Genomic DNA, 27,313 nt, shown 5'->3' with positions numbered 1-27,313 from the left:
CCCCCCTCCCCCCACACATCCACAACCTCTCATTGTAGCGACGTTATACTGCAGAATGTCGCTACAATGCAGTCAGACGTCTTGGAAAACGTTTGAGTACCCACGCTCTGCCCCACCACCTGCCCATGGAGACTCGTCGTGGTTGCTGCACTCATGTATACAGCAGGGTGGGGGGAGGGGTGATTTGGGGGGGGGCTGTTTAAAAGACTTGGCCCCTATTGACCGCGTGGATTTTACTCCTGGTCCTCCGGTTTTCCCTCCTCATTTAAAAACAACTTCACGCGTTCACAGTATTTGGCTGCTATAGATTTCCACGTGATGATGACAAGCCACTTGTTCGAGCCTCCACTTGTGGGCAGGTCGCTTCCGAAAAAGAGCTCAGCGGGCCTTACCTGGTAAAAATAAAAAGAGTTCAGTTTCAGTTGACACTGCCTCGCCGGGAGATAGAGTCAGCGAGCATGACTCTGCGGTCGCGGCGTTTTGTGCTTCTCTGCTGTTTGCAGACGACGGTGCCACTCAACGCCACGTCCGCCACGGTGCTGCAGTTCTCCCTGGGTGAGCGCCACACACGTGGACACACGCAGACCCACGCTCGGAGTCCGTGGGTCTGCGTGTGTCCACGTGCGTGCGAGAGTTGTGTCGGTCTGTGTTGGCACCTGGGTCTGTCCCGTGACCTCCTGTCAGCGAGCCTTCGACACGTGGCCTCAAAGTGCACCTGGCCGGGCACAGGTGCCATGGTGACGTCACTGCCGCTTAATGGCGAACGGCGGCTCTTGTTGTTGATGTTCGTCTGGCGTGAGTGCAGGCATCCACGAGTGTGAGTCTATGTTACGTCACACACACACACAAACTAACGCACTAACAAGCACTAACACGCTCGCACGCGTACTCCTCACCCACCAACATTCACACTCTCACACTTGCATTCACTCAAAGATCCCTGTACAGCCTTCACAGACTTGGGGCAAGTGCTGTTAGCGACCACCTAATGAAGGTCGGCACGGCACACGAGGGGGGTGGGTGGCCAGCACCACGCCCGGCCGCCTTTGTCTCCCGAGCGGTGATGTTTCCACACCGCACCGGATACTCATGTGGAGACGCTCGCTCAACCTACGCCTGCACCCGTTCCGTGTAGGTGCAGGGCAGTGCAGTAGCGGCGAGGAGGGCCCCCCAATCGTGGTCTCGTTCACGCACGGAGACCCCCTCGACCCCTCGACTCGCTGGACCGAGCTGGAGAGGATCAGGTCAGCTGCAGCACGCACGACACGGCGCGCGTCAAGGCGCGAGCGCGTAGATGTGCGAGCGAGTAGATGTGCGAGCGAGTCTAAGTATGAGGGTGCATGCGTGGTGATCACGTACGGGTCAGCGCGATCTCAAATAAGTTCCATGGTGCGGTGCGTAAACATCGCCACTAGGGAGACAAAGGCGGTCCGGCGTGATGCTGGCCACCCGCCCCTTCTTGTGCTGTCCTGGCCTTCATAGGTGCTGCTCGCTAGCAGCACTTGCCTCGACAGTCTGTAAAGACTACACGGGGGACCTTTGTCTGTGCGCGTGTGTGATCGTGCAGAGCCCCTGGTAGCCCCCGTGCCGTAGTCCACCTGGTGCCGCTGCCCTGGGCGGCGCGAGCAGCCGGCGTGGCGCTGCGCTGGACTCAGCAGCAGCAGCAGCAGCAAGAGGAGCCACGCGCCTCGGCCGGCTGCTGGGGCCTGGACCACGTGCTGGTGGCCGGCGGCGCCCAGCGGCCCTCCGGCTTGCAGGACGACATGGACCCTCTCCACACGGGCAACTGGCTCTTCTTCCCCGGAGCCGTCGTCAAGGTGTGTGCACGCGTGTGTGCTTGCATGCGCGTGGGGCACCTGCCCCAAAAGGCTGTTAAAGCTATACGGGGGACCTTTGTCTTTGCGTGTGAGGCTGGGCGGGGAGCGGTGGTGCAGCGGTTAGCACACCGCGCTACGAATCCAGCGGTCAGAGTTCGATTCTCGCTCACGACCAATAACAGTGGCGAATATTTGAACTAATCCTGGCTTGGCTTTAAATGAGCATCTGGTGCGTTGTGTAAACATCAGCACTGGGGAGACAAAGGCGGCCGGGCGTGGTGCTGGCCACCCGCCCCTTTGTGTGCCGTCCCGGGCTTCGTAGTCGCTGACCTTCATCGGTGCTCGCTCACAGCACTTGCCCCAACAGTCTGTTGAGGCTTTGTGTGCGAGCACGCGTACACGTGCGCGTACACGTGCGCGTACACGTGTGCCCGCGCGCGTACACGTGCGCGTGCACGCGCTTGCCACAGCACAGCTGCCAGTCGGACGGGGACTGCCTGTTCTTCCCGGCGATGGAGGGGGGGGGCCTGGGGGAGGGGGGGGGCCCGGGGGGGTTCGCCGCGACTCGCGACCTCGACCTGCAGAGGGGGCGGCCGGAGGGAGAGGAGGACGAGGGGCGACTGTGGCAGGAGGAGTTCGAGTCGGAGCCTCTAGGGTCAGTGAATCGATTGGAGCTCGCCTACTCGCTCATTCATTCTCTCACTCGCTCGCCCGCTCACTCGCTCACTCACTCACTCTCTCACTCACTCACTCACTCTATCTCTCACTCACTCACTCACTCACTCTCTCACTCACTCTCTCACTCGCTCGCCCGCTCGCTCACTCTCTCACTCACTCTCTCACTCTCTCACTCACTCTCTCACTCACTCACTCACTCGCTCGCTCGCTCGCTCTCTCACTCTCTCTCTCTCTCTCGCTCGCTCGCTCGCTCACTCTCTCACTCACTCACCCTCTCACTCACTCACTCACTCGCTCGCTCGCTCACTCTCTCACTCTCTCACTCACTCACTGTCTCACTCACTCACCCTCTCACTCACTCTCACTCACTCACCCTCTCACTCACTCACTCGCTCGCTCGCTCACTCTCTCACTCACTCACTCACTGTCTCACTCACTCACCCTCTCACTCACTCTCACTCACTCACTCTCTCACTCACTCACTCACTCTCTCACTCACTCACTCACGTGCTCACGGCCGGAGAGGAGATGGAGCTGATGCCATACAGGAGGAGTGGACTTGCCAATGACCGATACCAGCGGTGTCAAGATGGGTGTCAATGGAGGAGGCTACTGGGCAGTTGGAGGCAGTCGCCCTCCAACAACAGCGGAGGGCAGAGGAGCAGCGCTCACAACAACGCAGCAATTTGGCACAGTGGGGAGCATAGGTGGTGCATCTTGCCAGTCATCTCAACACTTAGGTCTGGCTAAGTGTTGTGTGCTGGGGGGTGCTCCTCCCCCCCCCCCCACTTCCCCACCCCCGCCCTCCCTCCCCCCTCAAACCCCGCCAGTTGGACGGTGACCGGAGGAGCGCCGAGCTCCGCGTGTGGGGGGGTGCCGACGTCCGGCAGGGCCCTGGTAATGCAGGGCCCGGGGCCCAGGGAGGCGTGCACCCCGCCCCTGAACACCACCGCTGCCGGCAGCCTGCGCTTCTACTACAGCACGGGTAGGGACGCCGGCTCCGAGCGCCAGCGTCACGCCGCGTCTCTCGAGCGCCCGGCACACCACGTCCAGCAGACCTCTCGCTAGGGCCGAGGCTGCTAAGTCACGGTGCCACCTGCCATAACACGATGTGTGTGCGTGAGTACACTCTGTGTGTGTGTGTGTGTGCCCAGGTGGAGGTGCGTGCGACCCCGTGGCCTGGCCACACCACGCCGTCTCCGTGTCCATCCGCGGGGCGGCTGGGGACGAGGTTCTGCTGGAGACGATGCTGCGTGGCGAATACCGGGTCGGTCGCTCCCCGTGGTCGCTCCCCGTGGTCGCCAGGATCCTCGAGGCTCGCCACCATCGCCGCCATCACCGTCACCAACACCGTCACCACCACCACCGTCACCCCCCACCATCACCAAAACCCCCACCGTCACCACTACCACCACCACCGTCACCACTACCACCACCGCTGTCATCTCCACTACCACCATCACTGCCCCCACTACCACCACCGTTGCCCCCACCACCACCACTGTCACCACCACCGCCCCAATCGCCACCACCGCATTTACCAATCGTCTGCATCGTTACATACTGCAACCACCGGTCACTCCACTGCCGGATGAGGGCTTCTCCACGTCATGCAGAGGATTATTTGACCATACTTCACCATTTTGGGTTCGTGTAGATGAGGAGCATGGACGTAAGAGCATAGCAGTACAGAACATCAATGGATGTTTCTGCACATCTAACTCTGCTGCTGTTGTCATGGCAACGCCGGTCCCTGTGCCCCAGGTACCCGGCCCGGTCTCCGTGGCGATTCCTCCCGCGTGGCACCGTCCCGTCGTGAGGTTCTGCGTGGCCCAGGCGGTGCACGGGGGGCCCGGTCGCGACGTGTGGGCGCTGGACCGCGTGGCGCTGCTGCCCCCCGCACCCCCGCGCCCCACGCACCTCCTGCAGTTCTCGCTCAGCATGGGCTGTGGTGCCGAAACGTCGGACTCCAGGTGAGGAGTGGTGGGAGGTGAATAGTTACTGACCAAATGTGGTCAGCAACTCACCCGTTACTCACTGACGACTCACCAGCGACTCATCCACGACTCACTGATGACTCGCCAGTGACTCGCCAGTGACTCATCCACAACTCACCAGCGACTCGCCAGCGACTCGCCAGCGACTCATCCACGACTCATCCACGACTCACTGACGACTCACCAGCGACTCGCCAGTGACTCATCCACGACTCACCAGCGACTCGCCAGCGACTCGCCAGTGACTCATCCACGACTCATCCACGACTCATCCACGACTCGCCAGTGACTCGCCAGCGACTCGCCAGTGACTCATCCACGACTCGCCAGTGACACATCCACGACTCACCAGCGACTCGCCAGCGACTCGCCAGTGACTCATCCACGACTCATCCATGACTCGCCAGTGACTCATCCACGACTCACCAGCGACTCGCCAGCGACTCGCCAGTGACTCATCCACGACTCACCAGCGACTCGCCAGCGACTCGCCAGCGACTCATCCACGACTCACTGATGACTCGCCAGCGACTCGCCAGTGACTCATCCACGACTCGCCAGCGACTCATCCACGACTCATCCACGACTCATCCACGACTCACCAACGACTCGCCAGCGACTCATCCACGACTCACTGACGACTCACCAGTGACTCATCCACGACTCACCAGCGACTCATCCACGACTCACCAGCGACTCATCCACGACTCACTGGCGACTCGCCAGCGACTCGCCAGCAACTCGCCAGTGACTCTCGTGCCGCTGTCAATGAGACTCGGGACAATGCCATCAGCCAGGGCCTGGGAATCTAACACGTTCGCCGCCTGTCGCAGAGGTTTGTGGTTCGAATCTACCGGCCACCCTGGGTAAGGCTGCGGTGTAATATCCGCAGTAACACTACAACGCTGTCTGCTTCAACCAGGTGGCGATCGTGGCCCCCAAGCGTAGCGCGGCACGGCTCGAGTCCGCTCTGTGGTGGTTGTGGAAGCGCGACTGCCGTCTCCCCCCCTCCCCCCCGTCTGTGCCCAGCGTGAAGTTAGAATTTTCCACGGACCAGGGCCGCTCCTGGCACCTCCTAATCTCAGAGTGCCTCCCTGGGGAGTGCGAGGGACCGCACCAACCGCACCGCACCGTCTACCCGGCTCACAGCTACACGGGGTACCGCACCAACTGCACCAACCACACCCCTAACCACACAACATTACACCGCACCAACCACATCGCATACCGCACCAACCACATCGCACCGTCTACCCGGCTCACAGCTACACGGGGTACTGCACCAACCGCACCAACCACACCCCTAACCACACAACATTACACCGCACCAACCATACCGCAGTAATCGCACCACACCATCTGCCTGGCACACAGCTACCAAGTATACCACACCACTAAAGCAGCAGCATACATCACGACGCAGCACCGCGTCTGTGGCGCCCTGGGATACATGTTATTATTCCACACATGCACGTGGTTATGTGCGTGTGTTGGGGGGTTGTGTGGTTGTGTGGTTGAGTGTGTGTGGCTGTGTGTGGTGGTGTGATTATGCCGCACGTGCATGCGGTTGCCCGCGTGCGGTTGCGTGCGGTTGCGTGCGATCACGCGCGAGTGGTTGTGCCGTGGTTGCGCTGCAGCTGGTCGCGCGTGACGGTGCCGCTGCCCCTGGTGGCCATCTCCCCGCGGACGCGGTTCCGCTGGAGCCTCGAGCACCCGGGGAATAGCACCGCCTGGGCCATCGACAACGGTGCCCTCGCCGCCTCCACCACCACCAGCAGCACCGGCGCCAACTATCTCACCAACACCATCAATACCATCACTACCACCAATACCATCACTGCCACCAATACCACCAATACCGTCACTGCCACCCAGGGGCGGAGCCAGGATTTCAGGCCGGGGTGACATTCAACAAATTTTAATTTCAAGGATGATTAGAGAGTCAGGCTGTTGAACTAGACGCCATCGGTTGGCAACACACTCTGACAATGCAGTTGCACGGAGTCCGCCAGACCGAGTGTCGTACACTTATACGCAGAATGTCACCCCTGTCACCCCCCTGGCTCCCCCCTGCTGCCACCAATACCACCAATACCATCACTACCACCACTACCACCAACACAAGCACGAGAACCAGCACCATCACTACCATCAACACCAGAATTTGTGCCAACACCATCATCAACGCCATCGCTACCACCACTACCACAAGTACCATCACTACCATCAACACCAGAACTCGTGCCAACACCATCATAAACGCCATCGCTACCACCAGCACTAGCGCCAGCACAACCAAAACCATTGCCACCTCCTGTGTGTGTCTGCATCATGTGTATTTGTGAGCTTGTGTTTTCCTGCTCGCTAACAGCACTTGCCCCAACAGTCTATCAAGGCTATAGAGGGATGTCTTGACCTTTGTCTTGTGTGTGTGCGTGTGCAGTCTACATCGGGCCTGCCTGCCCTGAGCTGTGCTCGGGCCAAGGGCAGTGCACGGACTCGGGATGCCTGTGAGTGATGCAGCTGCCCCCTCCTGCTGCACCTCTGCATTTGGGAGGGGCATTTTGTGTGTGTGTTTGGGGGGGGGGGTCCGATAAACATCTCGTGCACCCCCACTCATTCCCATCTATCTTCGCATCCCCATCTATCCCCACATTCCCTTTGCATCCTTACACAGTCACACAACTCCACACGTCCCCTCGTGCATCCCCGCTCATCCTGGTGCATCCCTGTGTGTTGTCCGCGTCACCTCCTCCGCTGTCCCCCTGTCTCCTGCGACCTACTCCCCTGCCCCCCGTGTATCCCCATCCGGCCCTGTGAGTCTCTGTGACTCGCTCCCCCCCATACGTCCCCGTGGTCCCCATGGTCCACGTGGTCCCCGTGGTCCCCGTGGTCCCCGTGGTCCCCGTGGTCCCCGTGTGTCCCCGTGGGCAGCTGCGACGCGGGCTTCTCGGGCGAGGCGTGCGAGGAGACGTCGCGGGTGCTGCCGCCCTTCCTCTCCGAGAGCTTCCAGACTCCGCCGCTGCCCGGACTCTCCTCCTTCCTGTCCGTGGCCGGGGCGCAGGTGCGTGCCGGGGTGCCGGTGCGTGCCGGGCGGAGTGGCGCGGCTCCCCTCCTCGCGGCCAGGGATTTTGGTTGTCGGCGGATAGCACCCAGGTCGCTGGCGAGCGGCCACAGCCGGAGCTAGGGGCGTCGGGTTGACGGTGATTTTGGTGGACCGGGTGACGCCTCGAGAGACTGGCAGGATGAGTCTCACGCGCGAGAGTGACTGCCTGCAGTCTCCAAAATGACAAAACCATAATCAATACAAATAAAGGAACGGCAATGAAGCAAAGAAAAACCGGCGCAAGAACAACTGCGTGCAGGATGCGGTCTGCCAAGTTCCGGAAATATTATTTGCATCGCCGATCCGGACAGACCCGGCTGAAATTAGGGCCGGCTCACCGAGAGTCTTCAACTTCCGAGTTCGATTCCCTCTCGTGGCCTCTCCGAGGTCAACTCCGCTTCAAATGAGCACCTGGTGTAGTGTGTAAACATCATCACTGGTGAGACAAAGGCGGCTGGGTGTGGTTCTGATCCCACAAACTCGCTCACACCTGAATAGGTGTTTGCGAACGGCACTTGCCTCTCCAGTCTTAAGGGCCACGCGGGGAATCTTTGTCTTGGTGTGTGTGCGCGTGTGGCGGACGATGTGGGTGTACGCGGTGAGCAGGTGGGCTTCGTGTGCGGTGTGCTCGCCACGGGAAAGTCTCTGGTGTTCAACAAGGCCGGGCCACGTCACCTGCTCACCACTCACCTGGACAGCAGCACAGCCAGGTACCCACCCACCCTCCCATCCGGCTGCCCAGTCATTTACTCACTCACCCACCTACCTACATACCCACCCATCCACTCACTCACCCACCTACTCACTCACCCATCCACTCACTCGCCCACTCACTCGCTCACCCACTCACCCGCTCGCCTGTTTGCTCCCCTGCTGGTGCCCGTGCCGCGCGGGTGTCAGGTACCTGCAGTTCGCGCTGCGTCTCGGCTGCCGCTCCGAGCTGGGCGGCTGCCGGGCGCCGGACGCTCCCTCGGAGGGGGTGCTGCTCCACTACTCCCCCAACAACGGCGTCAGCTGGACCCTGCTGGCGCAGTATCGGCCCCCCGACTACCGCGAGCCCCGGTACCGACCCCCCACCCTCCGTGTCCGACTACCTCGAACTGATCTGTTGTCCGTGTGTCTGTCCGTGTGTCTGTCCGTGTGTCTGTCCGTGTGTCTGTCTCCTGATTTGTTTTTCTGCCGCGCTGTGTCCGCCTGTCTGATTGCCTGTCCTCTCTGTGTGTCTGTTGGTTTTCTTGTCTGTGTGTCTGTCTGTCTGTGTCTCTGTCTGCTGTACGTGTGTGCATGAACTCATGATGAGTTTCAGATATCACTTTTCCTGATGTTAGATTTTAGTTTATTTTTGTACCAAATTTTTATTGGATTTCGTTTTGTTTACCGATTTAAACATCCAACATGTTTGCACTGTTGTAATGATCTGAGTGAAGGTGATGTCGCGTTTGTCCCCATGGCGTCACGGACGTGATGTCACTTCCTATGACGTCGCTCGCTCGCCCACCCGCGCCCGCGCATGCCACCCGTTCCCACATCGTGCCCGAGCGCAGCATCGTGACGGTGGAGCTGCCCGCCGGCGCGCGGCGCTACGGCGTGCAGTTCCGCTGGTGGCAGCCGCGGCACTCTGGCGCGGGCCGCGACGTGTGGGCGCTGGACGAGCTGGCGATGGCGGAGGAGCTCTTCAGCGCCGTCAGCGTCGACTTTGGCGACGCCGCCGCCGTGGCGCAGGCGCTCACCTTCCACCTGGGGCGGCTGGCGCCGTACTGCGGGCGCGGCGCCACGCTCACGTGAGCGGCCGGCCCACCGGCTCGCACTCCGACTCACTCGCCGTCAAACTTCTTGTCAGATTCAGAATTTTTATTTAGACTGGGGGAGGAATCTGATGAGCCATGAAGCTCTTTTGCACAGATGTCCAGTAGCGGCGGGTCAGCAAGTTACAACATCGAAAGGTACAAATACAACGATAGGAGTGCAAAGTACAAATTGCACAAGTACATACATTATAATAGGGGGTTTCCTCTTTTTTCTGGCAACAAAACTGAAACCTTTTTACAAGGGTTCATGCCTGCATTAACCACAATACCTGCAGTCAAAATGCAAACAAAAAACATACTATGATAATATATCATATTATACAGTGAGGGAAAAAAGTATTTGATCCCCTGCTGATTTTGTACGTTTGCCCACTGACAAAGAAATTATCAGTCTATAATTTTAATGGTAGGTTTATTTGAACAGTGAGAGACAGAATAACAACAAGAAAATCCAGAAAAACGCATGTCAAAAATGTTATAAATTGATTTGCATTTTAATGAAGGAAATAAGTATTTGACCCCTCTGCAAAACATGACTGAGTACTTGGTGGCAAAACCCTTGTTGGCAATCACAGAGGTCAGACGTTTCTTGTAGTTGGCTACCAGGTTTGCACACATCTCAGGAGGGATTTTGTCCCACTCCTCTTTGCAGATCTTCTCCAAGTCATTAAGGTTTCGAGGCTGATGTTTGGCAACTCGAACCTTCAGCTCCCTCCACAGATTTTTTATGGGATTAAGGTCTGGAGACTGGCTAGGCCACTCCAGGACCTTAATGTGTTTCTTCTTAAGCCACTCCATTGTTGCCTTGGCCGTGTGTTTTGGGTCATTGTCATGCTGGAATACCCATCCACGACCCATTTTCAATGCCCTGGTTGAGGGAAGGAGGTTCTCACCCAAGATTTGACGGTACATGGCCCCGTCCATCGTCCCTTTGATGCGGTGACGTTGTCCTGTCCCCTTAGCAGAAAAACACTCCCAAAGCATAATGTTTCCACCTCCATGTTTGACGGTGGGGATGGTGTTCTTGGGGTTATAGGCAGCATTCGTCCTCCTCCAAACACGGCGAGTTGAGTTGATGCCAAAGAGCTCCATTTTGGTCTCATCTGACCACAACACTTTCACCCAGTTGTCCTCTGAATCATTCAAATGTTCATTGGCAAACTTCAGACGGGCATGTATATGTGCTTTCTTGAGCAGGGGGACCTTGCGGGCGCTGCAGGATTTCAGTCCTTCATGGCGTAGTGTGTTACCAATTGTTTTCTTGGTGACTATGGTCCCAGCTGCCTTGAGATCATTGACAAGATCCTCCCGTGTAGTTTTGGGCTGATTCCTCACCGTTCTCAAGATCATTGCAACTCCACGAGGTGAGATCTCGCATGGAGCCCCAGGCTGAGGGGGCGAATAATCGCACCAACTGTTGTCAACTTCTCACCAAGCTGCTTGGCAATAGTCTTGTATCCCATTCCAGCCTTGTGTAGGTCTACAATCTTGTCCCTGACATCCTTGGAGAGCTCTTTCGCCTTGGCCATGGTGGAGAGTTTGGAATCTGATTCATTGATTGCTTCTGTGGACAGGTGTCTTTTATACAGGTAATAAGCTGAGATTAGGAGCATTCCCTTTAAGAGTGTGCTCCTAATCTCAGCTCGTTACCTGTATAAAAGACACTAGGGAGCCAGAAATCTTTCTGATTAAGAGGGGGTCAAATACTTATTTCCCTCATTAAATGCAAATCAATTTATAACATTTTTGACATGCGGTTTTCTGGATTTTCTTGTTATTCTGTCTCTCATTGTTCAAATAAACCTACCATTAAAATTATAGACTGATCATTTCTTTGTCAGTGGGCAAACATACAAAATCAGCAGGGGATCAAATACTTTTTTCACTCACTGTATATATCATATATAGGTATTGTGGTTAATGCAGACATGAATCCTTGTAAAAAGGTTTCAGTTTTGTTGCCAGAAAAGAGGGGAAAAACCCTCTTATTATATTTTGGTACTGGCAAAGGAGGTCTCATGATGTACATACATCTCTGCCGATGTTTCAACACTAGATGCAAGCTTGGGCAAGCCAGCAAAAAACGAGCACTCCAAGGGCAAGCTTTGTCGGCCATGGTGATGATGTCACACTTCGTGCGTGGCCCTCCATGCCGACGACGTCATTACACAAAACGTCGCACGCGCACCGACGCGTGCCTCTCCGCATGTCTCCCCCGCATCTCCCCGCTCCTCCGCCATGCGCTTCCCCGCATCTGCCCGCTCCTCCGCCATGCGCTTCCCCGCATCTCCCCCCCGCCCTCGTCTCTCCGCGCGCCCCTCCACAGTTTCTCCGGCTCCAGCTCGGGGGCCAGCGCGCGCTACGTGGAGACGCAACCACTGCAGGTGGGCGCTTGGTACTCCCTGCAGTTCGAGATGGCGCTCGGCTGCGTGGGGGGGGGTGCCTCTCCCAGCGCTGACGACGGCGGCGGCGGCGGCGGCGACGACGATGGCGAGGGTGGCGTTGGCGTGCGGCTCGAGTTCTCCACCAATCACGGCCTCTCGTGGCACCTCGTCCAAGAGGTGCCGCTTGTCCCCCCCCCCCCCCCCCCCCTTTGTCTTTAACTCCGGTGCTGATCTCTCTCTCCGTCTCTCCGATCTGTCTGTTTCCCAGCCTCAGCTCTCACATGTCAATTTGTATGGATTATTGAGCTCATGTGGATGAGTCAGTTGATGTATGTATGTTTATTGAACTTTTTTCGCACCGTACGTAGCCACCCGTGCTCATCGGAGGTGCGGGGGAAGGACAACAAACTGAACACAATAACAACAAGCAGTTCCAAAGAAATGAGTTTTCAATCTAGATTGAGCCTGGACTCGAACAGGGACACGGAGTCGACGGTACGGAATGCTGAGGGAAGGGAGTTCCAGACGGTGGGGGCAGAAAAGCAGCGGAGGCCTCTGGGCCTCCTACCGTGAGAGTTGGAGGTTGCGGCTTGTTGGTCCGTGACCCCGAACCTTGACTTGTGACCCGCGCTCCAGGATTGCCTGCCGGGCGCCCCGAGCTGCGGGGAGTTTGCGTCGGCGAGCGTCTACCGCTCGTCGGAGCGCTCCAGCTGGAGCCGCGTCACCATCGGCCTCCCCCAGCACACCTGGTGAGCTCACCCACACGCACACGGCACGCCCGGTGAGCTCACCCACACACACGGCACGCCCGGTGAGCGGCGTTCGCAGCCGCGGTCGTGTGTGCTCTGAGGGGGATGGGGGGGTGGAGGGAGGTGGAGAGGGGGGAGGAAGAGAATTGCGTCAGGTCGAGCGCTGCTGTCAGGACTCGGGGATAAGGAGGGGCTCGCTTGGGGGATTCGCAGAGGGACCCCGAATACTGGCACCAGAGCGTGGATGCTGTTCGGCGCTCTCTCTCTGAGTGTGCCCGCACACTCCTAGCTGTGCGTGTAGCTGTGCGTGCTTGTAGCTGAGCGAGCGTGACTCGCCGCAGGTCTGGAGCAACGCGTTTCCGCTGGAGCGAGGCGCAGCCTGGCGGGGAGCACGGCTGGGAGGTGCACACCTGGGAGGAGCACAGCTGGCCGGGACACTCCCTGGAGGAGCACAGCTGGGCGCTGGGCAGCCTCTACGTGGGGCAGCAGTGTCCCGAGGCCTGCCACAACCATGGACAGTGCCACCATGGCACGTGCAGGTGTGACAGGCGTGCGGGTGTGGCGAGCGTGAGGGTGTGGCGAGCGTGCGGGTGTGGAGATTGTGGTTATGTGGGCAATGCTGTTAATCGGTGATTAATTTCAGTCGGGTCTGTCCAGGCTGGTGACCCAGAAAATATTTCCACCCCCGGCACACCACATCGAGTATATCTCCTGTCGTTGTGGTTGTGGCTCCTGATCGTCACGTGCCACCTACTCTGGTCAAACTGTAACCTGGAGTGAGAAATTAAGCCCTGGTCATGAAGATGATTGGTGATGATGATGGTCATGCTGATGATGATTATGATGACAAAAGGCCAGTGTTCATGATGATGTTGTGATGATCATGCTTATGATGCTGAGAATCCATAATAGAGGTTTTTGTTGGTTTAGATCGCGAAAATGTAAATGTGTCACATAAACAGAACATGTCAATTAGTTACTAGTACAGCACACCGGTGTGTTGGAGAATAAACCCACAACATTTAGCATTCAGGTACGATGTTTCGCTGGTGATTACATCCAGCATCATCAGGCGATAGCCAGAATTGTGTTTCCTTTCTAATTGGTTGTGTCGGGTGGTGGTGGGTTTAACGACACATTTATATTTACGTGCTCTAACCCCAAAAATATCCCTTTATTATGGATGTTAATTTGATGTTATATTGGTCGCGAAAGCCTACGTGTTAAATCGACAATGACTCGTGACGAGTCGTCCTCGATGCCGGTAGCTGCGACCTGGGCTACGAAGGCCCCAGCTGTCTGCCCGTGGAGGCGCTGCCAACGTCGCTGCACGCCACCTTCGACGAGGATCCCCCGGGGGCCTGGGGAGGGGCGGCCGGGCCGCCGTGGGCGGCCGTCGACGGGGGGGAGGTGCGGCCCCCGGAGCGGGCCTGCGGCGTCGTCGCCGCCGGCAACTCCATCTACTTCTTCAAGGTGGCGCCACGCGCTCCGCACGCCTCTGCACGCACGCACGCACGCCGGTGATGGAAATTGCACATTGCTGTTGTGTGGCGGGGTGGGGGCGAGCGCATCCATAGGCTAGCCGCCGTCGACCTCGCTACAAAGCGGCAGCTATTTGTTGTTACGCGCCGAGATATTTATCGGGGTGGCCGCTGGCACCCGAACCGCGAGCCTCTGCAACAAGCGGGCAGCTTGCCACCACTGGCCCTGGCGCCGGCGTGCCGCCGCTATCGGCGCCGTACCTCCGGCGTCGCTTCGGTTCGGGCGCAGGAGTCCACGTAGCACCGGTGGCAACGTTGCTGCCGCGCCGACAACGCCGGCGCGCCGTCTCCGGCACTCCCGCAGGGCGGCGTGCGCCGTCTGGTGAGCGCCGACATGGACACGCGCGGCGCCGACTTCGTGCAGTTCTGGCTGCGTCTGGGCGGGGGCCCCGCGGGCGCCGCCTGCGCCGGGGCGGAGCGGCGCGAGGAGGGCGTCCTCCTGCAGTTCAGCACGGACGGTGGCGCCACCTGGACGCTGCTGCTCGAGCTGCACTACCGCGACTACACCCAGCCCAGGTGCCGGCCGCACCGAACACTTCTGCTGTTGGCATTGTTGGTCACGTGCGGGTGGAGGCGGTGGCGGTGCCAAAGTGGATGAGGATGATTGTAGTGAACCCGCTGTGGTGTTCTCCCCGTGTGCTCTCAACGATGTTGAGGATTGTGGTGATGGTACTGCTGTTAATGACGGTACTGATGGTGCCGCTGGTGTTGTCGATCGTGTTGCTGGTGATCGCGACGATGATGAAGATCTTGTCGCTGCTGCCCGTGCTGACGCACGGCACGTTCCCGCGTGCCGCAGGTTCGTGCACCAGGCGGTGCCCCCGGCCGCCCGCGCCCCCTGCGCCCGCTTCCGCTGGTGGCAGCCGGCACACTCGGGCTTCGGGCAGGACCAGTGGGCCATCGACGACATCATCGTGAGCGGGGAGGCCGCCCTCAACTTCCTCCCCACCGAGGCCTCGCTGCTCAGGGACCAGGTCTCCCTTCACCCCCCCATCCCCTACCCCCCATACGCAGGGGTCTCCTTCGAGGGGACCGGTAAGGAGTCCTTGCCCCAACAGAGTGTTGTTAGCCAATAGGGGGGGGGGGATCATTATCTTTGCGCGTGCCTGTGAACCCACGTACGCGGTGGTGTCGTGGTTAGCGCTACGAACCAGGCGACCCGGGTTCAATTCTCGCTCACGGCTGCTAACACCGTTCCAGTCCTAGGCCTCCCCTAGATCGACTCAACCTTTTTATGAGTACCTGTTGCTGTGTGTGTGCGTGTGTGTGCGAGTGTGTGTGTGTGCGCGTGCGTGTGTGTGTGTGCGTGCGCGTGCGTGTTGTGTGTGCATGCGTGTGTGTGTGCGTGCGTGCGTGTGTGTGTGTGCGTGCGCGTGTGCGTGTGCGTGTGTGTGTGTGTGTGTGCGTGTGTGTGTGCGTGTGTGTGTGCGTGTGTGTGTGTGTGCGTGCGTGTGTGTGTGTGCGTGTGCGTGCGTGTGTGTGCGTGTATGTGCGTGCGTGCAAACATCAGCGCTGGGGAAACGAATATGGCCGGGAATGGTTCCGGCCACGCCACTCCGACACTCATAGCTGCCGCTCGCTAACGGCACTTGCCCCGACGGCCGGTCGAAGGCTATCCGGGGGGAACTTTGTCTCTGCGTGGTGTTGTCGCCGCTCCCGCCTGCCCTCGCAGCTGACCCCGAGGGGGGCGCCGCGCCCGGCCGCCGCGTTCCCTCCCAGCATCTGGTTAACGACGGCCAACGAGGGTCGCCACGGCGACGAGGAGGACCTGTGCTCCCCCCCGTCGCCGACGGCGCTGGTGTTCGGCCTCGCGCAGGGGAACCGCTACGCCGTGACCCGCGACCTCGACGTCAAGCCCGGATACTCGCTGCAGTTCAAGGTGACCCCCCCCCCAAAGGTTTGACCCCGCCCTGGGGGGGGGGGGCATGGCAGTGGGGGTGAGCGGAGGGGGGTTATTGCTCGAACGGGGTGAGAACCCTGGGGTCCATCCCGCACGGACCGGCGGGAATAACGCCGAACCTTGCTGCTGCTGCCCTTGCTGCTCCGTGCTAGCGCCAATCCCAGTGCCCGCTTTGTACCACCGCAGCTGAACATCGCTTGCCGACCGGTCGGCGCGCGGGAGGGCTCCGGCGGCGTTGCCGCGGGGGACGCGAGCGGCGCGGTGCTGGTGCAGTTCTCCCACGACTCGGGCCGCTCGTGGGCGCTGGTGCACGAGGCGTGCCTGCCGGCGGGGTCCGGCGGCGCCGGCTGCGAGGGCCTCGGCCCGGAGCTCCGCTCGGCGTCCGTGTTCCTCCCCGGGGACCTCCCGCCGTGGACGCGCGTCACGCTCGTGGTGCCCCGCGCCGTCGCCGCCCGGTGCGCTTCTACCGACGCCGCGTCGCGACGTCGATCTCGGCGACCGCGCCGCGACCCTGACCGCGATGCAGCGACCCTGACCGCCACGCCCCGACCCTGACCGCCACGCCGCGACCCTGACCGCCACGCCGCGGCCGCTCCTCGTGCGCCACGAACACAAACGCGTCGCGACCGCAGCCGCCGCATTCGGCACGTGTCAAGAACCACCGTTACTATGACGACGACTGCTGCTGCGACTACGTCAACGCCGTAGGCCGCGCGCCCCGACAAGTCTGGTGAAGGCCATATGGGGGATCTTTGTCTCTGCGTGCGTGTGTCCGTGCGTCACGAAGGAAGGTGCAGTTCCGTTGGCTGCAGGAGACAGGGACCTCGGGGTCCGTGGGAGGTCCCCCGCCCCCCCCGTTCGCCCTGGACGAGGTGGCCGTGTCCGAGCCGTGCCCGGGCCACTGCGGGGGCCGGGGGGCCTGCCGGGCCGCCAACTGCACGTGCGACGCCGGATACACGGGCAAGGGCACGCACACGCACGCATAAAGACACAGATTCCCCGTACAGCCTTAACGGACTGTCGGAACAAGTGCTGTTAGCGGGTAGCGCTTACGAAGGCCGGCACGGCACACGAGGGGGTGGGGCGGCCAGCGTCAAGCCCGACCGCCTTTGTCTCCCGAGTGGCGATGTTTACACGCCGCACCAGGTACTCGTTTGAGGCCAAGTCGGCCTATGGGAGACCCAGGACCGGTTGAGATAATCGTCACCGGTGCCGCGAGTGAAAATTGAACTCGGATCGCCGGGTTCCAAGTGTGGTGCGCTATCCGCTACACTGCCGCTCCCCACAAGACAAAGATTCCACGTATAGCCTTGATAGACTGTTGGGGAAAGTGGTGTTAGCGAATAGCAGGATGGCACTGCACAGAAGGGGGTGGGGGTGGCTAGCACCACCCTTACCCCCTCACCCACTCACACACCCTCACCCACTCACCCACACACACACCCTCACCCACTCACACCCCCTCACCCACTCACACCCCCTCACCCACTCACCCACCCACACCCCTTCACCCACTCACCCACCCACACCCCCTCACCCACACCCTCACCCACTCACCCACCCACACACCCTCACCCACTCACCCACCCACCCACACCCCCTCACCCACCCACCCACACACCCTCACCCACTCACCCACCCACACCCCCTCACCCACTCACACACCCTCACCCACTCACCCACACACCAACCCACACACTCTCACCCACACACCAACCTACACACTCTCACCCACACACCAATCCACACACCCTTACCCACTCACCCACCCACACCCCCTCACCCATTCACACACCCTCGCCCACTCACCCACCCACACCCCCTCACCCACTCACCCACCCACACCCTCACCCACTCACCCACCCACACCCCCTCACCCACCCACACACTCTCACCCACACCCCTTTACCCACCCACACACCCTCACCCACTCACCCACCCACACACCCTCACCCACCCACACACCCTCACCCACACACCCTCACCCACCCACACACCGTCACGCACTCACCCACCCACACACCCTCACCCACCCACACACCCTCACCCACACACCCTCACCCACCCACACACCCTCACCCACTCACCCACCCACACACCCTCACCCACTCACCCACCCACACACCCTCACCCACCCACACACCCTCACCCACACACCCACCCACACACCCTCACCCACTCACCCACCCACACCCCCTCACCCACCCACACACCCTCACCCACACACCCACCCACACACCCTCACCCACTCACCCACCCACACACCCTCACCCACTCACCCACCCACACACCCTCACCCACTCACCCACCCACACCCCCTCACCCACTCACACACCCTCACCCACTCACCCACACACCAACCCACACACTCTCACCCACACACCAACCTACACACTCTCACCCACACACCAATCCACACACCCTTACCCACTCACCCACCCACACCCCCTCACCCACTCACACACCCTCACCCACTCACCCTCACCCACTCACCCACACACCAACTCACACACCCTCACCTACTCACCCACCCACACCCCCTCACCCATTCACACACCCTCACCCACTCACCCACCCACACCCCCTCACCCACTCACCCACCCACACCCCCTCACCCACTCACCCACCCACACACTCTCACCCACACCCCTTTACTCACCCACACACCCTCACCCACTCACCCACCCACACACCCTCACCCACCCACACACCCTCACCCACACACCCTCACCCACCCACACACCCTCACCCACTCACCCACCCACACACCCTCACCCACCCACACACCCTCACCCACACACCCTCACCCACCCACACACCCTCACCCACTGACCCACCCACACACCCTCACCCACTCACCCACCCACACACCCTCACCCACCCACACACCCTCACCCACACACCCACCCACACACCCTCACCCACTCACCCACCCACACCCCCTCACCCACCCACACACCCTCACCCACACACCCACCCACACACCCTCACCCACTCACCCACCCACACACTCTCACCCACTCACCCACCCACACACCCTCACCCACTCACCCACACACCCTCACCCACCCACACACCCTCACCCACACACCAACCCACACACCCTCACCCACTCACCCACCCACACCCCCTCACCCACTCACACACCCTCACCCACTCACCCACACACCAACCCACACACTCTCACCCACACACCAACCTACACACTCTCACCCACACACCAATCCACACACCCTTACCCACTCACCCACCCACACCCCCTCACCCACTCACACACCCTCACCCACTCACCCTCACCCACTCACCCACACACCAACTCACACACCCTCACCTACTCACCCACCCACACCCCCTCACCCATTCACACACCCTCACCCACTCACCCACCCACACCCCCTCACCCACTCACCCACCCACACACCCTCACCCACTCACCCACCCACACCCCCTCACCCACTCACCCACCCACACACTCTCACCCACACCCCTTTACTCACCCACACACCCTCACCCACTCACCCACCCACACACCCTCACCCACCCACACACCCTCACCCACACACCCTCACCCACCCACACACCCTCACCCACTCACCCACCCACACACCCTCACCCACCCACACACCCTCACCCACACACCCTCACCCACCCACACACCCTCACCCACTCACCCACCCACACACCCTCACCCACTCACCCACCCACACACCCTCACCCACCCACACACCCTCACCCACACACCCACCCACACACCCTCACCCACTCACCCACCCACACCCCCTCACCCACCCACACACCCTCACCCACACACCCACCCACACACCCTCACCCACTCACCCACCCACACACCCTCACCCACTCACCCACACACCCTCACCCACTCACCCACCCACACACCCTCACCCACACACCCACCCACACACCCTCACCCACTGACCCACTCACACACCCTCACCCACACACCCTCACCCACCCACTCACCCACTCACCCACTCACCCACTCACCCACTCACCCTCACCCACTCACCCTCACCCACTCACCCACCCACACACCCTCACCCACCCACTCACCCACTCACCCACTCTCACCCACTCACCCACTCACCCACCCTCACCCACTCACCCACCCACTGTGACGCCCGTCCTGTCGCTGTGTGGGCACGGCGCAGGCCACGAGGGCTCGTGCGTGCGCGACGCCGCGCTGGGCCTGGTGCCGCCCCCTCCCCGCGAGGCCGTCGACCGCTTCGAGGGGCCCGAGCCGGGGCCCCTGTGGGCCTTCGTGCTGGGGGGCCGCGTGGCCCGGGGCTGCGGACTCCTCGGGGATGGGGAGTCGCTCTACTTTGACGGCGCCGGGCGCCGCGAGGCGCGCACCGTGCCGGTCGACACAACGGGCGTCGGGTGAGTGTGCTGTGTGAGCGAGTGTGCTGTGTGAGCGAGTGTGCTGTGTGGGCTGTGCTGTGTGAGCGAGTGTGCTGTGTGAGCGAGTGTGCTGCGTGGGCGAGTGTGCTGTGTGAGCGAGTGTGCTGTGTGAGCGAGTGTGCTGCGTGGGCGAGTGTGCTGCGTGAGCGAGTGTGCTGTGTGGGTGAGTGTGCTGTGTGAGCGAGTGTGCTGCGTGAGTGAGTGTGCTGTGTGGGCTGTGCTGCGTGAGCAAGTGTGCTGTGTGAGCGAGTGTGCTGTGTGAGCGAGTGTGTTGCGTGGGCGAGTGTGTTGCGTGAGCGAGTGTGCTGTGTGAGCTGTGCTGTGTGAGCGAGTGTGCTGTATGAGCGAGTGTGTTGCGTGGGCGAGTGTGCTGTGTGGGCTGTGCTGCGTGAGCGAGTGTGCTGTGTGAGCGAGTGTGCTGCGTGAGCGAGTGTGCTGTGTGAGCGAGTGTGCTGCGTGAGCGAGTGTGCCGTTGTCGCGGTGTGCCGCGTTGTGACGCAGTGTGCCGTGTGTGCTGCCCCACGCCACAGGATGCTGCAGTTTTTTATCCGCGTGGGCAGCACCGACCTGGGCACCGCCTGCTCCAAACCCCGCACGCGCAACGAGGGTGACTCCACGGAGCCTCAACCACTCGCTCGCTCACTCGCTCGCTCGCTCGCTCACTCTACAACTCTACTCATTCACGTGCTAGTTGCACGACCGCTCACTCATTCAAACCGCTGATTCACTCACCCTCGCTGTATCCGTAGCCACTCGCTCACTCTCCCATGTACTCGCTCTACAAACCACTCGCTGGCTGGCTCTTGCTGGCTTTCTCTCTGTGCTGCAGGTGTCCTCGTGCAGTTCTCCCCGGACAACGGGGTCAGCTGGTCCCTGCTGCGCGAGCTCGACTTCTCTTCCTTCCTGCTGCCCGAGCTCGTGGGCCTCGTGCTGCCGCCCCCGGCCAAGACGCCGCACACCGCCTTCCGCTGGTGGCAGCCGCAGCACGGTACAAAGACAAAGATCTCCCCGTATCCTCGGCAGACTTTTGGAGCAAGTGCAGTTAGCGAGTAGCGCCTAATGACGGTGCGCGAGGGGGCCGGCTCCATGCCTGCTCCATGCCGGCTCCATGCCTAGCCCCATTTGTCTCCCCACGGCAATGTTGACGTACCGCAGCGGGTACTCGTTTGAGGCTGAGTTGACCTAGGGGAGACCGAGGTCCAATGCGTCTGTCCCGTGCGTGCCAGTCCGCGCCGGGGCCCAGTGGGCGCTGGACGACGTCCTCGTCGGAGTCAACGACAGCTCCCTGCCCGGCTTCCAGGACGGCTTCGAGGAGCCGGGGGCCGGCGGTGGCGGGGGGCCCTGGTTCCAGATCCAGGGGGGCCGCGTGCTTCGCGGCGCCGGCTCCGGCAACGGCGATCACGGCCTCCGGTTCGGCGGCCACTCCGGTGAGGCCTCTACGGCCCGGCCTGGCCACGGGCGGTGCGAATGTGCCGCCGATGGGGCTGAGGTGCCGGTGGGGCTGAGGTGCGGGCAAATTGGCGCTTCGTGAAGTAGTGCTGCTTTGTGTTGTTGAGTGTCGAGTTGTGTATTGGTAAGTCACTGTGTACCCCCCCCGAACACCGCCTTCCGGCTCCTCCGTCCGCTGCGAGTAGACCGGCCGCGGCTTGCCGAGACGTGGGACTACCAGGTCACCGCCTCCACTTTCCTGCAGTTCGAGATCAGCGTGGGGGGGGAACCGGGAGGGCCCGGGGGGCCCGGGGGGCCTGGGGGGCCCGGGGGGCCTGGCGCCAGCGACGCGCCGCTCCCTCCGGGGGGCGGCGCGGAGGAGGCGTGCGGCGGCGGCGGCGGCGCCGCGGTTGAGCTGCAGTTCTCGCTGTCGGTGGGGCGCGGCTGGCGCCTGCTGCAGGAGGAGTGCGCGCCGCCGGCGCTGGGCTGCGAGCGCTACGCGCGCGCCTCGGTCTACACGGCGCAGACGCACGCCGCCTGGACGCGCGTCACCGTCTACCTGCCGCCCGCCGCCACGTACGGCGCGCTGGCGCTGCGGTCACCGCCACCACCGCTACCACCCGCACTTCCAGCACTTCCAGCGCCTTAATCACCACAAGGAACACACAGACTTAGTATTTCCGACCCCAGGAGGTTAGTGTTCCACAAGGAGACTATTTTAGTGAACGAGTTTTGGGCCTCCCCTAGGTGGACTCAGCCTCAAATGAGTGCCTGGTGCGGCGTGTAAACATCGCCACTGGGGAGACAAAGACGGGCGGGCGTGGTGTTGGCCACCCACCCCCTCATTTGCCGTACCGGCCTTCATAGGTGCTCACTAACAGCACGCGCCCCAACGGTCTGCTAAGGCTACACGGGGGATCTTTGTCTTTGTGCGCTCGTGTGCGCTCAGCTCTCCCCGCACGCGGTTTCGCTGGATCCAGCGTGGGGGCCCCTGTGGGCCCCGGGGCTCCCCGTGGGCGCTGGACAACGTCTACCTGGGCTCCGGGTGCCCCTGGCTCTGCTCCGGCCACGGTTCCTGCCTCTCGGGGCATTGCCGGTGAGCGACGGCACTCGCCGGCATCTCCACTCGCCGGCGCGCGCGCTCGCCGGCATCTCCGCTCACCGGCGTGCGTACGTGCCGCGCGTGCCGCGCGTGCCGCAGGTGCGACGAGGGGTTTGGCGGCGCGTACTGCGTGCCGACCGTGCCTCTGCCGTCGCTGCTCATGGACGACTTCGACTCGGAGCCGAGCGCCGTCGAGTGGCCCCAGCGCCTCGGCGCCGACTGGGGCAGCCCTCCCAGTGGCGCCGTCACCTCCGGACCGGCGCTCATCTTCCGGCAGGCGAGGGCGCACACTTGTACACACACACACTTGTACACACACACTTGTACACACACACACTTGTACACACACTTGTACACACACACACACTTGTACACACACACACGCACTTGTACACACACACACTTGTATACAACACACTTGTACACACACACACACACACTTGTACACACACATACGCACTTGTACACACACACACAAACAAAAAAGACAAAGATCCCCCGTATAGCCGTACCAGAATGTAGGGGCAAGTGCTGTTAGCGAGCACCTATGAAGGCCGGAACGGTACACGAGGGGGTGGGTGGCCAGCACCACGCCCGACCGCCTTTGTCTCCCTAGTGGCGATGTTTACACACCGCACCAGGTACTCATTTGAGGCTGAGTCGACCTAGGGGAGGCCCGGGACCCGTTCAGATTATCGTCACCGGTGTTGGCCGTGAGCGGGAATCGAACCCGAGTCGCCAGGTTCATAGCGCAGCGCGCTAACCGCTACACTATCGCTCCGCTCACACACACACTTGTACACACACACAACAACAACAACCGCCATTCGCCACTAAGTGGCGGTGACGTCACCACGACGCTTGTGCCAGGACATGTGCACCTGGAGGCCACGTGGAGTGTCGAACGCCCGCTGGCAGGAGGTCATGGGGCAGACCCAGGTGCCATGGGTCGACTGACTGAGATGACTGGCTGATGCACCACCTGTGCCCCCTACTGTGCCAACCTGCTGTGCTTTAGCCACCCGGCGCTCCGCTCATTGTTGTGAGCGTCGCTCCTCCGCCCTCCGTTGTTGTTTGAGGGCGACTACCTCCAACTGACCAGTAGCGTCCGTCACGAGCCTCCTCCACAGAGGCCGATCTTGACACCGCTGGTACCAGTCATCGGCAAGTCCACTCAGCTCCTCGTCCTCCTGTACCACATCACTCCATCTCTTCTCTAGCCCGTGCCGCGCCCGCTTAGCCCCCTCGATCCGGCCGAACAAAAGCTGTTTCGGCATGCGGTGGCTGGGCATGCGGGCTACATGACCCAGCCATCGCAGCCTTGCCCGCCGGAGGAGCTTACCGATGGGACCTTGCCCAGATCTTTCAAGGATTTGTGAGCTCTTCACATAATCCAGTCTGGTTAAACCCAGGATGGATCGTATGCAGGCCAGCCTAAATGTTTCTAACCGGCGAAGTTGTTCCTTTAGGGGGGTCCACGTTTCGCAAGCGTAGAGAAGGGAGGGAATGACCGTGGCCGAGAAGACCTGAAGCTTAGTGCGGAGCGACAGACCAGGTAGCTTCCACACAGCGTTACGCAACCGATGAAAAGATATTGCCACTCGACTGATTCGGAGTGAGACCTCTGCTGTTAAACTGGAGCCGGTCATAAGCACACTTCCCAGGTATGGGAAACTCTCCACTCTCTCCACAACTGCCCCATCACCGATTGGGAGTTGTGGGGGTGGAGTGTCCGATGGTACAAAATACCCAGGCAGGTGCTTAGTTTTGGTGGGGCTGATGGTAAGGCCCCATCTCTTAGTGGCACACACACACACACTTGTACACACACACACGCACTTATACACACACACTTGTGCACACAAAGAGACAAATATGCCCCGCATAGCCTTAACAGACTGACGGGGCAAGTGCTATTAGCGAGCACCTTTGAAGGCCGGAACGGCACACGAGGGGGTGGGTGGCCAACACCACACCCTGCCATTTTTGTCTCCCAAGTGGCGATGTTTACACACTGCACCAGGTGATAATTTAAGGCTAAGTCGACCTAGGGGAGGCCCATGACCTGTTCAGATAATCGTCACTGGTGTTTGTCATGAGCAGGAATCGGACTCGTCGCTGGGTTCGTCGTGTGGTGCGCTAACCGCTACGTCACCGTTCCCTCCACGCACATACACACTCGTACACACGCACAATTGTACACACGCACAAAGACACGCGCACACACACTCTCACTTGCTTGTCAACACAGCACTTGGCGCTAGTGTCAGGCTTGGTGCACTTTGAGATCACCACGTGAGGTGTGTAAGGTTCGCCGCTGGCAGGAAGTCACGGGACTTACCCAGGTGCTTTGGGTTGAATGACCGAAATGAGCAGCACACACACACACACTCTCGTGGCAACGCGCGAGGTGCGTGGGACAGACATGCTGGAGGACTCACTCGTGGGGTGACTCACTGACACGCACTCCCACAGACTCGCACCGTTCGCTCGCAGCTCTGCGGCCATACCCACAGGTTCAAGTAGATTTTATTTGACCAGCTGAGAGCTCCAAAGACCGGGGTAGAGTCTCATTTGCAAGAGCGGCCTGGGGGCTCGCACGCTCACACGGCGACGTGCTCGCTCGCTCACCATTGGCGAACGAGTGGCTGTGCTTGCGCTCTCCTGCAGGACGGGCCCCGCCTGCTCGTGTCACGTGACCTGGACTGCACCAGCGCGCACTTCCTGCAGCTCTACCTGCGCTTCCTCTCCTCGGGTGCGCCTCCTCCCACTCCGCGCTCGCTTCCCCGCCCCACTCCACATTAATTCCACTCGGCTTTGACGCACTCCAGCAGACTTTGACACCAACCCTCCTGATTCCTCCTCGCTCCACCTCGCTCGCTCCTCCACCACGCCGCAGACTGGAGCGACCGCTCCCACGCCGTGCTGCTGCAGTTCTCCATCAACGGCGGCATCTCCTGGCGACTGCTGGACGAGCTGGGCCCCCCATCCACAGGGCCCCCCTCCGGCGCGGGACCCGCCGACCCCACGGCCCCCCCCGCGGACCGGCTGTTTGTGAGCGCGCCGCTCCCCCACACGGCGCAGACCAACGCCACGCGATTCCGCCTGTGGCAGCCGCGGCACGGAGGTGAGGAGCCCCCACGCCCCTCGCCCAACAGCAACCCGCACTGGGATGCCCCCGACCCCTGCCCCCCCCCCCTTGAGGTGCCGCCTCCCCCACACCCCCCCAGGAGCAGCACCAACCATCGCTGCCCCCAACACCACCTCCAGCGCCGCCACCGCCTCCAGCACCACCACCGCCACCGCCTCCAGCACCACGACCGCCACCACCTCCACCACCGCACTATGCCTCTCCCCCTAGGTGACGCCCTCTGCCCACCCTACGCCGCCTCTCACTTCCCCGTACCCGCCCCCCCCCCCCCGCGTGGAAGGGCGCGACGCGCACGTGTGGGCGCTGGACGACGTGCTGCTGGACGGGGACGACGGCGGCCCGGGCCACGCCCTGCTGCTCGACTCGTTCGGCCCCCAGGGCCCCGGGGGGCTCTTCCACCCGGGGGGCCGCGCGGGGTCCTACTGCGCCGGCCGCGGGGGGGGAGCTGGCGGGGGCGGCGCCGGCGGCGGCGAGGACGATGCTGTGTATGTTGGGCACGTGACGCTGTGTGTGTGACGCTGTGTGTGTGACGCTGTGTGTGTGACGCTGCGTGTGTGACGCTGTGTGCTGCTGTGTGTGTGACGCTGTGTGTGTGACACTATGTGACACTGTGTGATGCTGTGTGTGACGCTGTGTGACGCTGTGTGACACTGTGTGATGCTGCGTGTGTGACTCTGTGTGATGCTGTGCGTGTGTGACGATGTGTGTGTGACACTATGTAACACTGTGTGATGCTGTGTGTGACGCTGTGTGACGCTGTGTGAAGCTGTGTGACACTGTGTGACGCTGTGTGTGACACTGTGTGCTGCTGTGTGTGTGACGCTGTGTGTGACACTATGTGACACTGTGTGATGCTGTGTGTGACGCTGTGTGACGCTGTGTAAAGCTGTGTGACACTGTGTGACGCTGTGTGTGACACTGTGTGCTGCTGTGTGTGTGACGCTGTGTGTGACTCTGTGTGATGCTGTGTGTGTGTGACGCTGTGTGTGTGACACTATGTAACACTGTGTGATGCTGTGTGTGACGCTGTGTGACGCTGTGTGAAGCTGTGTGACACTATGTGACGCTGTGTGACAGTGTGCTGCTGTGTGTGTGACGCTGTGTGTGACACGATGTGACACTGTGTGATGCTGTGTGTGACACTGTGTGCTGCTGTGTGTGTGACGCTGTCACGAACCCGGCGACCTGAGTTCTATTCACGCTCACGGTGCACCAACACCAGTGACGATTACC

At 61.2% G+C, this 27,313-nt stretch overlaps 1 protein-coding gene across 1 annotated transcript in view; it reads left to right on the top strand.

Moving 5' to 3' along the window:
* Window positions 1-27,313, top strand: part of RELN (reelin) — a 52,468-nt gene that overhangs the window by 10,446 nt on the left and 14,709 nt on the right. The window contains exons 8-40 of the mRNA XM_076066974.1: window positions 504-555; window positions 1,136-1,244; window positions 1,568-1,817; window positions 2,288-2,472; window positions 3,326-3,480; window positions 3,650-3,762; window positions 4,260-4,468; window positions 5,522-5,650; window positions 6,130-6,239; window positions 6,936-7,002; window positions 7,427-7,556; window positions 8,205-8,308; window positions 8,499-8,660; window positions 9,143-9,379; window positions 11,733-11,967; window positions 12,427-12,539; window positions 12,881-13,078; window positions 13,808-14,012; window positions 14,385-14,596; window positions 14,880-15,054; window positions 15,753-15,959; window positions 16,167-16,435; window positions 16,768-16,940; window positions 20,150-20,378; window positions 20,930-21,006; window positions 21,229-21,387; window positions 21,626-21,826; window positions 22,034-22,403; window positions 22,777-22,923; window positions 23,029-23,206; window positions 25,600-25,684; window positions 25,829-26,056; window positions 26,361-26,565. Coding sequence (XP_075923089.1) covers window positions 504-555; window positions 1,136-1,244; window positions 1,568-1,817; window positions 2,288-2,472; window positions 3,326-3,480; window positions 3,650-3,762; window positions 4,260-4,468; window positions 5,522-5,650; window positions 6,130-6,239; window positions 6,936-7,002; window positions 7,427-7,556; window positions 8,205-8,308; window positions 8,499-8,660; window positions 9,143-9,379; window positions 11,733-11,967; window positions 12,427-12,539; window positions 12,881-13,078; window positions 13,808-14,012; window positions 14,385-14,596; window positions 14,880-15,054; window positions 15,753-15,959; window positions 16,167-16,435; window positions 16,768-16,940; window positions 20,150-20,378; window positions 20,930-21,006; window positions 21,229-21,387; window positions 21,626-21,826; window positions 22,034-22,403; window positions 22,777-22,923; window positions 23,029-23,206; window positions 25,600-25,684; window positions 25,829-26,056; window positions 26,361-26,565 — 5,678 coding nt within the window. The remainder of the gene's footprint in view (window positions 1-503; window positions 556-1,135; window positions 1,245-1,567; window positions 1,818-2,287; window positions 2,473-3,325; window positions 3,481-3,649; window positions 3,763-4,259; window positions 4,469-5,521; window positions 5,651-6,129; window positions 6,240-6,935; window positions 7,003-7,426; window positions 7,557-8,204; window positions 8,309-8,498; window positions 8,661-9,142; window positions 9,380-11,732; window positions 11,968-12,426; window positions 12,540-12,880; window positions 13,079-13,807; window positions 14,013-14,384; window positions 14,597-14,879; window positions 15,055-15,752; window positions 15,960-16,166; window positions 16,436-16,767; window positions 16,941-20,149; window positions 20,379-20,929; window positions 21,007-21,228; window positions 21,388-21,625; window positions 21,827-22,033; window positions 22,404-22,776; window positions 22,924-23,028; window positions 23,207-25,599; window positions 25,685-25,828; window positions 26,057-26,360; window positions 26,566-27,313) is intronic.

The sequence above is a fragment of the Petromyzon marinus genome, chromosome 14, assembly GCF_048934315.1.
Source record: "Petromyzon marinus isolate PM22_M1 ecotype Great Lakes invasive population chromosome 14, UKy_Petmar_22M1.pri1.0, whole genome shotgun sequence".
NCBI classification, from domain to species: Eukaryota; Metazoa; Chordata; class Hyperoartia; order Petromyzontiformes; family Petromyzontidae; genus Petromyzon; species Petromyzon marinus.
This window is presented reverse-complemented; position numbering and strand designations above follow the sequence as displayed.